This window comes from Bos grunniens, chromosome 14 (assembly GCF_055505025.1).
Source record: "Bos grunniens cultivar Pamir isolate PY7600 chromosome 14, Bosgru_T2T1.0, whole genome shotgun sequence".
NCBI classification, from domain to species: domain Eukaryota; kingdom Metazoa; phylum Chordata; class Mammalia; order Artiodactyla; family Bovidae; genus Bos; species Bos grunniens.
In genome coordinates this window covers 997,288-1,013,904 of record NC_141178.1, presented here as the reverse complement: position 1 = coordinate 1,013,904, position 16,617 = coordinate 997,288, and the positions used below count along the sequence as shown (strand labels likewise).

The 16,617-nt window shown below is 45.7% G+C and overlaps 1 protein-coding gene and 2 long non-coding RNA genes across 9 annotated transcripts in view; 2 read left to right on the top strand and 1 right to left on the bottom strand.

Moving 5' to 3' along the window:
* Positions 1 to 6,563: 6,563 nt before the first annotated feature.
* On the bottom strand, positions 6,564 to 11,381 carry LOC147358941 (uncharacterized). Its single transcript, XR_015140412.1, has 3 exons — positions 11,263 to 11,381; positions 7,357 to 7,439; positions 6,564 to 6,698 (listed from the first exon to the last, which is right to left on the bottom strand). It is a non-coding gene; the product is annotated as an uncharacterized LOC147358941 (long non-coding RNA).
* The window catches only part of DEPTOR (DEP domain containing MTOR interacting protein), a 164,181-nt gene continuing 156,620 nt past the window's right edge, over positions 9,057 to 16,617 (top strand). For 2 of the 7 annotated variants that reach the window (XM_086335697.1, XM_086335696.1), the window contains exon 1: positions 9,057 to 9,257. In XM_086335697.1, the coding sequence (XP_086191823.1) occupies positions 9,082 to 9,257 (176 nt within the window). In that variant the 5' untranslated portion in view covers positions 9,057 to 9,081. The remainder of the gene's footprint in view (positions 9,258 to 16,617) is intronic. The other 5 variants (XM_086335702.1, XM_086335701.1, XM_086335698.1 and 2 more) reach the window with 4 other exon arrangements.
* On the top strand, positions 11,609 to 15,937 carry LOC147358940 (uncharacterized). Its single transcript, XR_015140408.1, has 3 exons — positions 11,609 to 11,741; positions 14,318 to 14,405; positions 15,799 to 15,937. It is a non-coding gene; the product is annotated as an uncharacterized LOC147358940 (long non-coding RNA).

The window sequence follows — 16,617 nt, the reverse complement described above, 5'->3', positions numbered from 1 at the left end:
CCTCGCCAAATATTGGAGGCTGAAGCCTTTCCAGATATGCCTCCCTGGAGGAAAGAGTTGCACGTGGTACGAGAAACAGAGTAAAGCAATGTCTCGCAAAGCACTTTAGCTTGTATTTACTTAAAAATCACTCAGATAAGGAAGTTATTATTCATAGAAGATTTATTTCATTCTGTGGGAGCTACAGTAGCTTAGGTGTTTAACCTCACATCTTTTATTAATTAAACTTCTTAGGTAGGCAGTTAAAAATTTCCCCACTAGATAGAGGTACTGTTTCACGTCACACAGTGCAGTCTGATTTGCCATTTTCTTCTCCTTTGCTTTAGAAAAGAGAATAAACATTTATTAAATATTTACTGAGTCAAGCACTCAGCTGTGTATCTCATATACATTATCTTCTACTATCCTGGAGGAGGGAAAGGCTACGCACGCCAGTATTCTGGCCTGGAGAATTCCATGGACTGTATAGCCCATGGCATCGCAGAGTCGGACACGACTGAGCAACTTTCACTTTACTTCACCAACTTCATCCTTGCAATAATCTGATCAATAATGGATTCTGATCTCTTTCAGAATGTCTTTTCATTGTTGTTCAGTGCTAATTCATATCCGACTCTTTGGGACCCCGTAGGCTACAGCATGCCAGGCTCCCCTGTCCTTCACTGTCTCCAGGAGTTTGCTCAAATTCATGTCCATTGAGTCGGTGATGCTATCTAAATAAAATTAAAGTAAATAATAAAAAAATAATAAATTCTGGTAATTTAAAAATACACAGTGTGGAGTTGTGAATTTTAGTTTCATCAGGGTCTTTATGAAGACTAGGGCCTGGGAGTTAATCACTCAACATAAAGGAGGTAGGGGAGAAGCCAGTTTATATCTGGTTTTTGGCTAGGAAATACGTGCATTCAGGCATAGTTAATGTTAGCGTTAGTTGCTCAGTCGTGTCTGACTCTTTGTGACCTTGTGGACCGTAGCTGCCGAGCTCCTCTGTCCATGGAATTCTCCAGGAAAGAACAGTTGAGTGGGTAAGCCATTCTCTTCTCCAGGGAGTCTTCCCAGCCCAGGAATCGAACCCACGTCTCCTGCACTGGCAGGCAGATTCTGAGCCATTAAGGAAGTCTACAGTTTTGCATACATCTTGTTAGAAGCCTTCTACTGATCACAGAGAACACAAAGGAGTATCAGGTTAATGATCTTAGTGCTTTTCTATGTCTGGGAAGACGCAAAAGTCTAGGGTCACTGAAATTCCTCTGAGATATGCATCTGACTATCTAAGGGCCTGCTCATCCAAAGCGTAGATTGCCTCCTTGAGTTTTTTATCCTGAATTCCTTTCAGGTTGCCCTGGCCATCGTCAACCACAGTGGGTTATGATTTAACCCATACAGAACAGGGTGGTAAGTAATGCTTTTGTCTTCGCGATCTTAACTTATGTCCACAGCCTAAAGTCCTTCTCAAGGCTCATAAGACCCTATGCAATCTCCACACCACCCCCCTCACCCAGGTGCCCTGCTGTTTCCTAAATTTAGAGGACGCACCCTGCCTCAGGCCTTTTTTGTTTTTAGATCAACTTTCTGTTAGTCGCTCAGTCGAGCCGACTCTTTGCGACCCCATGGACTGCAGCCCACCAGGCTCCTCGGCCCATGGGATTTTCCAGGCAAGGATACTGGGGTGGTTTGCCATTGCCTTCTCCAGGGAAATTCACTTTATTGATATATAATTTAAGTAAAATAAATTGCATCCATTTAAAGTGTATAAATTAACGATTTGACAAATTTACACACCGGTGAAACCACCACCACAATCAAAATGCACAGAACATTCTTAGTACCCCCCAAAGTTTCCTTATGCCCACTGGAAAAAGGACAAGAAATATTTATTTAGTATTAACTTCTAATTACTTGGGGTTTGCTTTACTCTTCTTTTTCTATTTTCTTATCATTGATTTTAGGACTCCTTTACTAATATACACACTTAAAACTATAAATTTTTCTCAAAGCTCTGCTTTAGCTTCAGTATTGTACACATTTTGAAAAGTTAACTTTCATTATCACACAGTTCAAAATATTTTCTGATTTTCTTTGTGATTACTTCTTTGATCCAAGAATTATTTAGGAGTGCATTGTATTCCCCACTGTATTTGTATATGTGATTTTCCAGGTATTTATTCATTTTTAATGTTGTATGGTATGGCTTATACATGGAGAACATACTCTATGTGATTTCAGTCATTTTAATTTTATGGAGACGTATTTTATGGGCCAGCTGTGATCACCATGTTCCACCTCTTTTAACTCTTTCCTTCCTTTTCTGTCCTGTGGATTTCTTGAAATCTTTAAAAACGAATTTAATTATAATTTATCCACTGATATTTTAGCCCTTTCTCTTTGCATTTCTAAAGTAATTGTCATAGGGATTAAAATATGCATCCTTGAAAAGGAAACCTCCTGTGTTGTTGGTGGGAATGTAAATTGGTGCAGCCCCTATGGAAAACAATATGGAGTTTCCTTAAAAAATTAAAAGTAGAATTTCCCTAATGGTGAGGTGTTGTCTCAAGAAAACAGGAATACTTAGCTTCCCTAGTCCATGCTCACCAAAAGCCAAGAACATGCCCAATAAGGAGACAAACCACCGCCACCCCCCACCTCCACCCAAGTTTCCCAAAGGCTTTCTTGAGTGGCCCTTTTCCTGCAGAGACCCAGTATCATTTCACTACAGTTCAGTTCAGTCAGTCAGTTTTGTCTGACTCTCTGCGACCCCATGGACTGCAGTACACCAGGCCTCCCTGTCCATCACCAACCTCCAGGGCTTACTCAAACTCATGTCCACTGAGTCGGTGATGCCGTCCAACCATCTCATCCTCTGTCGTTCCCTTCTCCTCCTGACTTCAATCTTTCCCAACATCAGGGTTTTTTCCGATGAGTCAGTTCTTCGCATCAGCTGGCCAAACTATTGTAGTTTCAGCTTCAGTACCAGTCCTTCTGTTGCAGAAACCAGTGCTCAAGAAACCAAGCACCACACTCGGAGAGTTGGAGAACTCAGGTTTATTACACCGGTGGGCCCAGAGGAGTTAACACTCTAAGCTCTGAGCCCCGAACAAAGGGATTACAGAGTTTTTATAGACAGACTGTAGTGGGCAACACTAGCTGTTAATAGGCTGGTTTAAACTGAGAGGTTTTGTGTGCCTGGGAACAGTGGTCAAGGTGGGGAGGGGAATGCCTGGCCTGGACAGGCACGATTAAGCAGGTTTGCAGGGGCTGGGTGATTGCAAAGAGCAGGACAAGGGTGAGTGAGAGAAACTCCAGTTTCTAGTATTGCAAGTCCCCACTTTCTGAGACTACATGACCTACGTGATCCAGACTTTGCAAGGGGAAGGTGAGTTATAGAGGCAGAAGGAGGTAAAATTTTAACTTTTCTTCTTCACTTCCAATGAATATGCAGGACTGATCTCCTTCAGAATGGACTGGTTGGATCTCCTTGCAGCCCAAGGGACTCTCAAGAGTCTTCTCCAACACCACAGTTCAGAAGCATCAATTTTTCAGTGCTCAGCTTTCTTTATAGTCCAACTCTCACATCCATACATGACTACTGGAAAAACCATAGCTTTGTGCCAACAAACAATGGACGTTTGTTGGCAAAGTAATGTCTCTGCTTTTTAATATGCTGTCTAGGTTGGTCATAGCTTTTCTTCCAAGGAGTAAGAGTCTTTTAATTTCATGCCTGCAATCACCATCTGCAATGATTTTGGAGCCCAGAAAAATAGTCATCTACTGTTTCCATTGTTTCCCCATCTATTTGCCATGAAGTGATGGGACCCGATGCCATGATCTTAGTTCTCTGAATGTTGAGTTTTAAGCCAACTTTTTATTCTCCTCTTTCACTTTCATCAAGAGGCTCTTTAGTTCTTCTTCACTTTCTGCCATAAGGGTGGCGTCATCTGCATATCTGAGGTTATTATTCATATTTCTCCCGGCAATCTTGATTCCAGCTAGAGCTTCATCCAGCCTAGTGTTTCTCATGATGCAATCTGCATATAAGTTAAACAAGCAGGGTGACAATATACAGCCTTGAAGTACTCCTTTTCCTATTTGGAACCAGTCTGTTGTTCCATGTCCAATTCTAAATGTTGCTTCTTGAGCTGCATATAGGTTTCTCAGGAGGTAGGTCAGGTGGTCTGGTATTCCCATCTCTTTAAGAATTTTCCAGTTTGTTGTAATCCACACAGTCAAAGGTTTTGGCATAGTCAATAAAGCAAAAGTAGATGTTTTTCTGGAACTCTCTCTCTTTTTTGATAATCTGGTGGATGTTGGCAATTTGATCTCTGGTTCCTCTGAATCCAGCTTGAACATTTGGAAGTTAATGGTTCATGTACTGTTGAAGGCTGGCTTGGAGAATTTTGAGCATCAGTTTACTAGCATGTAAGATGAGTGCAATTGTGCAGTAGTTTGAGCATCTTTGGCATTGCCTTTCTTTGGGATTGGAATGAAAACTGACCTTTTCTTGTCCTGGGGCCACTGCTGAGTTTTCCAAATTTGCTGGCATATTGGGTGCAGCACTTTCACGGCATCATCTTTTAGGATTTGAAATAGCTCAGCTGGAATTCCATCACCTCCATTAGCTTTGTTCATAGTGATGCTTCCCAAGGCCCACTTGACTTCACACTCCAGGATGTCTGGCTCTAGGTGAGTGATTACACCATCATGATTATCTGTGTCATGAAGATCTTTTTTGTACAGTTCTTCTGTGTATTCTTGCCACCTTTTCTTAATATCTTCTGATTCTGTTAAGTCCATACCATTTCTGTCCTTTATCGAGCTCATCTTTGCATGAAATGTTCCCTTGGTATCTCTAATTTTCTTGAAGAGATCTCTAGTCTTTCCCATTCTGTTGTTTTCCTCTATTTCTTTGCATTGATCGCTGAGGAAGGCTTTCTTGTCTCTCCCTGCTATTCTTTGGAACTCTGAATTCAGATGGGTATATCTTTCCTTTTCTCCTTTGCTTTTTCTCAGCTGTTTGTAAGGCCTCCTCAGACAACCGTTTTGCCTTTTTGCGTTTCTTTTTATTGGGGATGGTCTTGGTCCCTGCCTCCTGTACAGTGTCACGAACCTCCGTGCGTAGTTCATCAGGCACTCTGTCTATCAGGTGTAGTCTCCCTTGAATCTAGTTGTCACTTCCAGTGTGTAATCCTGAGGGATTTGATTAGGTCAGTGGTCTGGTGTCCTTTAGTGTAGTTGCAAAGGAAAACCACGCGGTGGCAGCATATCCCAAGGTTGAGTCTTTCTGACACAAGGTCAAGAACTCGGGGATGAGCTGGGCTGAGACAGGAGGACCTCAAATTTATTGGTAATGTTTTATTTCTATCAGTAGAAAAAAGTGGCAAAAATATTGAAACTAGTGTGAATGATGAACACATCAAAATTTATTTTTCTTCTATTTTTACATTTAATTTTTAAAAACAAGTTCCCTTCTTTAAAGGATCAACAGAAAGATCTGGACAGGATATCGTTAAGCCATCAATCTACTTCCATTCCCAGAAAGAGAATAAAAATTGTGGCAGCTGGAGGCTCTAGACTTGTATTAATGGTTAATAGTAATGTACATCTTCGTATACCATGAGAATGTGTAGACAGAAACAACAAGCCACCTGGGGGAGTGCAGGAACATGGCACCAAGAAGGTGGGATTTCAGTTCATCTTTAAGATCAAGAGGCAATAATACAGTTGTATACGAAGAGGCAATAGCAGTAATGGTGCGTGTGTATGTGTGTGTGTGTGTGTGTGTGTTAGTCGCTCCATCCTGTCCGACTCTTTTGCAACCCCATGGACTGTAGCCTGCCAGGCTCCTCTGTCCTTGGAATTCTCCAGGCAAGAATACTGGGGTGGGTTGCCATTTCCTTCTCCAAACAGGAATGATAGCTAACATGCTATTAAGTTTATAGTCGACAGTATTTTTTCACAGACTTTATTCATCTTCTCACACTGCTGTTCACCCCTTTTCCAGAACTATTCAAAGCATGGTGTGCCAGCTGATAACCCTTACCTATATGGAGAGACACTGAGACTCACAGATATTGAGAGAAATCATTTAGAAATGTTTATAGCAATTTGACAGTTTTCTGTCCATTCACCAAACAGTAAAAAATTGGGGCTTCTGCTTTGTATGTTTTTAAAAATTCATTTTTATTGTCTTTTGCCAAAGTGCCAGTCTTCAATGGATTAAAAACACACACACTCATATGCCCGTGCAAGCACACATCTGATCCAAATCTACCAAAAGCCTGAGGAGCACTGGTCCCAGAGCTTGGAAACAGCAAGAAGGCATGGTGCAAGTGAATAGGGAGAAGAGGAGGAAAAGGTTCAGGTTTAACAGAGTCTGCCTGTGACAGGTGGGCTCATTCCATTTTATTTCACCCTTCCAGCAATCCCGTGGGATCGGTGGTATTATCCTGGTTTTGCAAAGGAAGACAAATTTTAGAAAAGATAATGAACAGGAATCAAACCACGATCTGCTGGAATCTTCGGTCCTTCGGAGGTCAGGGGTGGATCGCGGTGTCCGCGCCCTCTTCTCATTCAGGGCACCAGCACGTCACATGCTGTTCCGGGCCAGTCGTGCCCTGAACACAGGTCCTCTGGTGAGCTAACTAACCTTCCTCCTAGGAGAAAGGGTCTGTTTTCTAGCCAAGGGGAACATGGTGTGTTTCCTACATGAAAAGAAAGATGAAAACAATAATAGCCCACTGGCATCCTGTTCACATCTACACACACAAACACACACAGAACCTTCTCCTCGAGCATGAACAGCAGATTCCACACTGCCTCTCACTGGAGGAGTGGTATCAGCTATACTACTGACTCGATCCCCGCCCCCTTATGTTAAGGTGTTTTTTAAATAGTTTTTTTAATCATAAACTTTTATGATAAAAGTTTTTATCATGAAGTTTTAATCACAAACTATTAAACAGGAAAATATTTTACATAATTTTTTTTCATTTTCACTTTTGAGATGAAGAAAGCTGTCTGAATTCAAATGAAAGCATGACTAGATTTAAAGGGAGAAAAGCCAGAAGACAATCATAATAGTGATATGATTTACAATATGTAGTTAGAGCTTTTGGATAAAACAAAATATTGTTTGAACAATGAATAATTAGGAATAGGTAAACATTTTTTTTCATTTTACACTTTCAAAAAGCTTAAAACTATTAATCAAAGAGATTTAGTGGGACCTGTTCTGCCTTTCTCTTTTCTTCATATTGAAGACCTATTAATAATCAAATATTAATTAGAAATAACTTGAGAAAAATGGATTTGTCTGGAAACAAAAACACAATGGAAAGTATCTGGCAAGAATTTCTTCACCTTTTTCTCCTTCTTTATCTTCTTTTTCATATTAAAAGCAATAATGAGGGCCTTCCCTGGTGGTCCAGTGGCTAAGAATCCACCTGCCAATGCAGGAGACACAGCTTTGATCTCTGCTCCGAAGATTCCCCATGCTGCAGAGCAACTAAGCCTGTGCTGAAGCCCGCGGGCCCTAAAGCGCGGGCCCCACAGTAAGAGAAGCCACCGCAAAGGGAAGCCCAGGCCCTGCAATAGAGTAGTCCCCACTGGCCTCAACTAGAGAAAAGCCTAAGCAACAAGGAAGATCCAGCTCACCCAAATATAAGGAATAAATAAAAGTATTTCAAAAAACAATGATGTTAAAGAGAACAGCTATTGAACACATGGCATATACCTGGAAACTTTACATAATGTTGTTTCACTTAAGTCACACAACATCCCTATAAAGTAGGAATTACTCCTGCTTTATTGATGGAAAATGGAGTCTTGGAGAAGTTAAGTAACTAGCACAAGGTTGCAAAGTTAGTAAATGACAGGATCAAGATAGAAACTGCATGTTTGAAGGTGAAATCCATGCACGCTCTTGATACTCTTTGTAGCAATTTTAGAATAAAAACGGGAGCAAAAGCAAGCTGTTGATCTAATTAACACTGGGCACCATGCTTATGTTAAATGATCCTCATAGTTTTTGGACAATGAGGCTCAAGTTGCCTCATCTCTCTGGGCCTGTTTCCTGAGTAAAAAGAGGGCAATACTCATTTTACCATTTGTTGCGATTAAAAGAAGTAACGACTATCGGAAGCGTCTTTAATGCAGCAGATGTCAACAACGTGGTAGCCACAATTATTTTTATTTTGTAAAGGAAGAAACTGGGAATTAAGCACATTTAGTTAGGAAATTATAGGTATGCCACTGGATCTCAAGTCCATCTGATTCCAACCCAGCATTCTTCATTGATGACCCCATGGAGCTGGAGAAGACTCTTGAGAGTCCCTTGGACTGCAAGGAGAGCCAACCAGTCGATCCTAAAGCAAATCAGTCCTGAATATTCATTGGAAGGACTGATGCTGAAGCTGAAACTCCAATTGTTTGGCCAGCTGATGCGAAGAACTGACTCACTGGAAAAGACCCTGATGCTGGAGACTGAAGGCAGGAGAAGGGGGCGACAGAGGATGAGATGGTTGGATGGCATCACCGACTCAATGGACATGAGTTTGAGTAAACTCTGGGAGTTGGTGATGGACAGGGAGGCCTGGAGTGCTGCGGTCAATGGGGCCGCGAAGAGTCGGACACGCCTGAGCGACTGAACAGCAACAGCAAAGGTAGGTAAACTGTCTTTGGCGAGAAGGTTGGGCGAGAAGCTTGGTCAATCTCTTGAAACCCTGCAATGACGTGTATGTACATCCTTCCCAGTTCACTGCTTAGGGAAATGATTATTTCTACCCAGGCAGTCGGGGACGTGGACGATATAATAAAAATGCCTGCACCCGCGTGTAGTAGCCTCCCGGCCCGTGCCCAGGACCTCGCAGACCAGCTGTGCGCCTCAAGGAGAGGCCTCCGGGCCGGACCTGCAGCCTCAGCCCGCGCTCAGAACCGCCCCGCCCCGTGTTGATGTTTCCCTCTTGGCCCCGCCCCCGGCCACGCGGGGCTCAGCCACGCCCCCATGTGGGCGGGCTCTCTGGGCACCGCCCACCGCCTTCCCGCGGTAGCCAATGGCGTGTGAGCTCCGCACCGCCCCCAGCAAAGATGGCGGGGGCGGTGTCAGTGCGGGCAGGCTGGGGCTCCGAGCCGAGCCCACGGCGGACCACGGAGACTGAGGGCGCGGCGAGGGCCATGGAGGGGGGCGGCGGCGGCGACGGCGGGGCGCGGCAGCGCGAGCTCGAGCGCATGGCGGAGGTCCTGGTCACCGGCGAGCAGCTGCGGTGAGGCGGGGGGCCGTGCCGCGGCTCGCGGGACGCCGCCAGCCCGCGCGCCCGCGGCTCCACTGGCCCCGGCTTCGCTGCGGCCGTGCGGGCGCGGGCTCGCGGGGCTGGGGCAATGGGCGCGCGGGGGCTCCGGGATCTTGCCAGCCGGGGCGAGGGGCGCGTGGGCAGCCCGCAGCCGCCTCACCGCAGCCCCGTTCTTGCAGCCCTGCGCCGCTGAGATGCCCAGGGGTCTCGGACGCGCGGGGCGGCGAGGAGTTCGGGCGGCGAGAGCGGTGGGTGCGGGGGGCTCGGGCAGTGGGCGCGCGGGGCGACGGGAGCGGGGACCGCGGGCAATAAGCGCGCGGGGGCTTCGGCCTACGGGTCTTGCCAGCCGGGCCCCCGGGCCGGGGCGAGGGGCGCGTGGGCAGCCCGCAGCCGATCTCACCGCAGCCCGGTTCCTGCAGCCCTTCGCCGCTCGGACGCGCCGGGAGCGCGCGGGGCGGCGGGGGGCTCGGGCGGCGGGAGCCGGAGCGGCGGCAGGCTCGGGCGGTGGGCGCGCGCGCCCCTTCCCGGGCGCTGGGGTCTTGCCGGCCCGGGCGCGAGGGGAGCGTGGCAGCCCGCAGCCGGCCCCCCCGGGGCCGCGCTCCTCCGGGTGGAAGCCGCCAGCCCGCGACGCCGTCACTTAAGGTGCACGTTTCGCGTCGCTGCCCTGAGCCCCAGTGTCATCATCCGTGAAGCGGAGCTGACCTCGGCGCCCCCCGAAAGGTCCTTATGGGGCCAAACCGAAGGCTGCAAACCCCGCGCCTGTGCCGGCGTCCGCACGCGCGCGTGGGTCAGCGCCCGGGTCCGCAAGGGCCGTGGAGGCTCGGGTCCCGCCCCGTCCCCGCGCACGCCTCGGGCGGAGCGCACCGGCCCGGGCGGCGGCGCCCCGACTGCGTCCCCGCGCCCGGCACAGGCGGGGCCCGGGGCTCAGACCCCATCACTCCCATCCCATCGCGGTCCTTGGATTCGTCTCGGAGGGTTGTACTGACGGTCTGACCGGTTCCGCAGCTGCTGGGCTTGTGGTCATAGATCGGTTTGCCAGGAAAAACAGAACTCCTTGGCTTCAGCGTCAGAGCCACTTGCATGGGCCGCTAGTCCCATCAGACGGCGTGCGCGCCTCTGCCTTCTTATTGGCCTGAGTCTCCAGGGTCTTTTTGGTGTCTAAAACGCTGGTTTCAGAACACGGAGGAGAGAGAGACACCCTTGCAAAGATCCCTAAAGGTTTGGTAACCACTCTGCTTGCTGCGCTTGGATTGAGGAAGCAAATATTGGAGGTCAGAATTAATTGAGTTTAACGTTACGAAAGGCAAATTGCACATTTCTATTCCTTGATGGTTTTTAATGTATAGCCAAAATTCAAGAGAATAAAAGCTTCTTTTCCATCAAGAGATTTTCTAATTGAAAAAAAAAAAAGTAAAGCTTTTCTGATTCAATTTGAAACACTAACATTTTAATTTATCAGCTCAATTGGGTACGTTTCACTTCCTTTTAAGAAATACGGTTAAAATGGTATGTTCTAGATTATGTGATTTTTACCACAATAAAAAAAGACATTTAAAAAATACATCACATTATGAAAGATTGTTTTCCAAAGGGTACTCAAACTATCATCTCAATAATGAAAAAAAGTAATAAAAAAAAAAGTGAAATATTGCTTGGTGCCTCTCTCCAGAAAGCACCTTCTCCTTCAGACATGCGTGATTGTGCCATCCTTAGGGGGTCCCTGGAACACTTCCCCCTTTCCCGCTGCACCCCTCTGCGCTGTGGCAGGTTTAGTGTAGGAAGACAGAGGGCTCTCTCTCGCTCGGTTAGGTAGACCTGGGTTTGAACTTCTGCGCAGCTACTTTGTTGCCAAAAGTCAACATTAAGTTATTTTGAGGAAAACTTGAAAGCCCGGTGAATTGGGTTTGCTACTTTTACTGGTGAAGGAGACCTTGGACAAGTTACTTAACTAGGAATGAGGGCTAATCATGGAACCTACCTCATGGTGTTGAGATGAGGGTTAAATAGATGAGTTGGTGCTTGGAGCAGTACCTGTCACTCAGTCAGCACCCTGCCAGCCTTAGTGTGATGGTTCTGTGACTTTGGACAAGTGAACTCACTTGTCTGGGCTTGTCTCTTCACCTGTAAAAAGGCAAGATAAGCACCCCATAGGGCTGATGACTTCCCTCTGAGCTTCACGTGTTAGGGAGCATTTAGCACTTACTTAATGAGGTTATTGGTCGCCTTGCCCCACCCCCGTGCCTCCAGCTGAGCCGGATCTAGCAGGAAGGCCTGCTTGCGGTCAAGAAGGCCGTTTAGAACCAGCTTGCCTGGGCTTCTGATTCCAGCTCCACCATTTATTAATCCTGTGTCTCAGGGACAGTTTGCTTAACTTCTCGGGGCCTCAGTTTCCCTTGTCTTGCAGGGATTTTGTGAGGACTGAATGAGGAGATGCTACATGTAAAAGGCTTAGTAAATGTTAGTTGTTTAATTTTACTTTGGAAACGTGTCATCGTTGCCTTTTAAAAATCTCTGCCATCTTAGCATGGTGCTGAGTACCAAGTACACAGCACTTCCTCAGATGTTTGAATGAGTAGTGTATGTAACTAAATATACTATTGTAAATGTGATATTCAGCATTTAGGGATTTAAGTGGCCGTGCACACCAGTGGCTTCTTGGTTACCAGAGGAACCTCGCACGAGGGAGTAGGGATGCAAAGCTCCTTGCTGTCACTATCACGCTTTCACATGCCGCTCTTACAGGCTGATTGTGGGGACTTTGTGATGTCCAGGCTTCCTGCCTCTAATGCTTCACACACTCGCACACACACACACACACAGAGAATTGCTGTTTTCCTTCTCTTTCCTTTCTGTTGCTTTCTGGGTCATCAAAGACGCGGCAAATAAGTACTGAGGACAGGACGCACTATGATTGGGACTGGAAATGCAGAATTGGCTTCCAGGTCCAGCTCTCTGGATGCTCTTTATTTAACGTTTGTTTCTGAGTGTATATATGGATGCTTCGTATGTGGATGCGGTATTCATTTTGACTGTGTTTACCAGGCGGTTGCTCACTGGGCCTCAGTGACTGCCTGCAGAATGGGGATAATAATACTCTTCCAAGGAAGACTTGTGGCTTTGGATCAAATCGGGCACAACATGGGAAGGAACTTTGCAAAATAAATCAATAAATCAAGAGTAGTGGTTGCTGTGATTATTATAAGCTCCAGATGTGAAATTGGGGGCTGGCTCCACAATCCTGACACTTTGGTAAGGCCAGCTGGCTGCATAAGGGTATGAAATTGAGTAACATTTAAAGATATATCCTGCTTTCTTTTCTAGCCTGACTGTGGAATCATTTTCCTAATCTCTTTGCGCTTTTCCTTATCCTAAAAGATTTACTTCCTTGCCCAATGTATTTGCATGTTTTTATATCTTTTTTTTTTTTTGAGTGATGACCTTAACAAGAGTAGGGTTTGTTTAAAAAAAATTTTTTTTAACATATGTATTTCTTTTGGCTGTGCTAGGTCTTCCTTGCTGTGTGGGCTTTTCTCTGGTTGCTGTGAGCAGGCTTCTCACTGTGGGGGCTTCTCTGGTTGCAGTGCATGGGCTTCAGTACTTGTAGCACACAGGCTTAGTTGCTCTGTGGTGTGTGGGATCTTCCCCGACCAGGGATCGAACCTGCATCTCTTGCATTGGCAGGAGGATTCTTTACCACTGAACCACCAGGGAAGCCCCATGTTTTTGTATATTAAAAATGTATTTGGATATCACTTCATATCCCCAGGATGGCTATGATCAGAGAGACAGATAATAAGTGTTGGCAAGGTTTTGGGGAAATTGGCACCCTTATATACTGCTGGTAGAAAGAGAAAATGATGCAGCCACTTTGGAAATCATTCTGGCATTTCCTTAAAGACTGAACATAGATTACCATGTGACCCAGAAATTTTACTCCTAGGTATATATTCAAAAGAAATGAAAACACATGTCTGTATAAAAATTTGTACATAGATTTTTAGAGCAGCATTTTTCCTGGTAGTCAAAACCAGGAACAACTCAAGTGTCTGTCAGCTGATGGATGGGTCAATTATGTGTGATGAGTCTGTACAAGAAGTGTTGTTCGGCTATAAGAAGGAATGGAGTACTGATGAAAGCCACAGCATGGAGGGACTTTGACTTATGCTAAGTGAAAGAGGACACAGAAGGACACGTCCTCTGACGCCTCTGACGTGACGCGTCCAAAATAGGCGGATCTGTGGAGGCAGAAAGTGGCGCCGGGGGCGGGGGGTGGGTGGGTGGCGGGAGGCTGGTTGCTGATGGGTGTAGAGCTTCTCTGGGTGATGATGAAGTGTTTCCAACTTGACTGCGGTAATGGTAACATAACTGTGTATATGCTTAAAACCACTGAATTGTGTACACTCCGTGGGTGAATTATGTGGTGTATGAATTATATCTCAGTAAAACTATTACACAAATGCATTTGGATGACACATCAGAGTGATGAAAGACAAAGTATGAAAACTTTTCAAGTAAGCTTTTTGCCCTCTTTTTGGATTGGCCAAAGAATGCAGTGATATTTATCATCAGCTTGATAACAGCATGACTAGCACACCAGATGAGATGGGACTGACATTTTACATGTATTTTTTTTTTTATTAAATTTTATTTTTTGGCCGCACGGCACATGGGGTCATGGCACCAGGGATCAGACTCGTGCCCCTGCCTTGCACGTGCAGCGTCATAGCCACTGGGCTTCCAGGGAAGTTCCGGCGTGTGTCTTTTTACGGTATTATTCTTTTTGTTTTACACTGTTATTCTTGATTCAACACAGAGAAAACATGCCATAAGTTGTCTCAGCACATTCCTAATTTGAAGATAATTAACTATATGTAAATCATTCATGATCCTGAGGTTTCCTACTATAACTTTTAAAATCTTTACTTGTTTTTAAATGTTTATGTGTAAATCTCTTATCTTGATATTTGCCATGCAGCCATAATTATGACATTCTAGTCACAACACCCAAAATCCACCTTATGTTTCTTCTATAGGTTAATTCCAAAGATACTTAGCAAGAAAGTGGTTTGTAAAGGAGCATTTAAGGAATCCCATGGACTATCCCTGTTCTCTGCGGTGATGGTAGGTGTGATAGTAATAATACTTGTGTGTTCGTGCTAAGTTGCTTCAGTCATGGCCAACTCTTTGTGCCCCCATGGACCATAGCCCGCTGGGCTCCTCTGTCCGTGGGATTCTCCAGGCAAGAATACTGGAGTGGGTTGCCATGCCCTCCTCCAGGGCTCTTCCCAACCCAGGGATCAAACCCACGTCTCTAATATACCCTGCATTGGCAGGGGCATTCCTCACCACTAGCGTCACCTACTTACATGGCATTTATTATCTGCCAAAGACTCTTCCACGTGCTTATATGTATTAGGAATATATATTAATATATATTACATATATGTGTGCCTTAAGCCTTATAGCTACTCTGTGTAGAAGATATGCTTGTTATCCTCATCTTACAGATGGGAAAACTGAGGAACAGAGCGTGTAAGCTAACTGGTCATAGATGATTCAGCAAGAAAGCGCTAGAGCTGAGAGTTAAGCAAAATGCTAGACCTCAGTTTAACGGTGTCTCCAATGAGTAATTTAGAGGGTTAGCAAGTGTCCGGGTGAGACCAATGCAAAACAGAATCATGTACGTAAGAGTATCAAAGTGTGATAACTTTTGCAAACAAGCAAGGAGACAAATGATTTTTCCCTTCTGCAGGGGAAAAGCTAATTAATTTCTAAGAAGTGTTTATGTTTTGACAAGATAGAATGGTCACTTTCTCCATTAACTTTTAAACCGGGTGTTCCTTGCCATGTGGTTTTGAAAACTTAATTTGAACTCCACTCGTTCTGAATCTGTAATCATTTTGATGGGAAGATAAATCACAGTGCACTGTTCTGCCAGCTTTGAGCATGGGCGGGTGGGAAGGAGAGTTAAGGACGTAATGAGGAATGCTTAATTAAGAAGGAAAGTGCTTTAAGCTTTTCAGTTATGCTCATCTACCTAGACTAAATATGCTAATTACAAAGGTCTCATCCAATCATTAAAAGCTGGGACCCTAAAAGCAATTTACTAGGCAGTGAGCTTTAGGTAAGTTGTAGGAAATTGCAGTTCTTTCAAATGGTTTGATATATTTGCCTTTTATCTGCAACAGACTGCCCTTCCAGACTCCTACAGGCTTGCTGTTGCCTTGGTCATAAAAACATATTAAATCAATATTGAGTAGCTTTTCTGAATTTGCTTTGCCAGTGTTAATGCAGTATGCAAACTAAACGTAAAAAGTCAGCTGGTGGAACCAAAGGCCAATCTACAGTAAAGTAAATATGAGATACGGAATTTAGAGGTGCAGAATAGAACAAGGAGAAATACAGTTGACCCTTGAACAATGTGGGGGTTAGAGCAACCACCCTCTGCACAGTCGAAAATCGAGTGTGACTTTACAGTCAGACTTTCTCTGTATCCCTGGTTCCCCACCCGCAGATTCAACTCACCATGACTTGTGTAGTGCTGAAGTATTTATATTGAAAAAAGTCAAATATAAGTGGACCTGAGCCGTTCAGAAGGGGTCAAGTGTGGTTCATTTTATTGCACTTTGAACTTAAGGAACTTGAAGATTGGCTTAGAGCAGTGGTTCCCAACCCCCGGCCATAGGCCAGGACTGTCTGTGGCCTGTTAGGGACTGGAGTGCCCTCTGGAAGTGAGCCATAGCAGAGGAGCCCGGCTTCACCTGCGTTTACAGCCACCCCACCCCTCACAGCGCTGGAATCTGCCTACAGCACAGGAGACCCGGGTTCCATCCCTAGATCGGGAAGATCCCTTGGAGGAAGACATGGCAACCCACTCCAGTGTTCCTGCCTGGAGAATCCCGTGGATAGAGGAGCCTGATGGGCTACAGTCCATATGGTCGCCAAGAGTCGGACGCGGCTGAGCGACTGAGCACAAGCCCGTCACTCACGATGCACACCCCATCACTCCTGATACACACCCCGTCACTCACAATGCACACCCCGTCACTCCTGATGCAGACCCCGTCAGTCACGATGCACACGCCCATCACTCCTGATGCACGCCCTGTCACTCACGATGCACACCCCGTCACTCCTGATACAGACCCCGTCATTCACGATGCACATGCCCATCACTCCTGATGCACGCCCTGTCACTCCTGATGCACACCCCGTCACTCACGATGCACATGCCCATCACTCCTGATGCACGCCCTGTCACTCCTGATACACACCCCGTCACTCACAATGCACACCCCGTCACTCCTGATGCAGACCCCGTCACTCACGATGC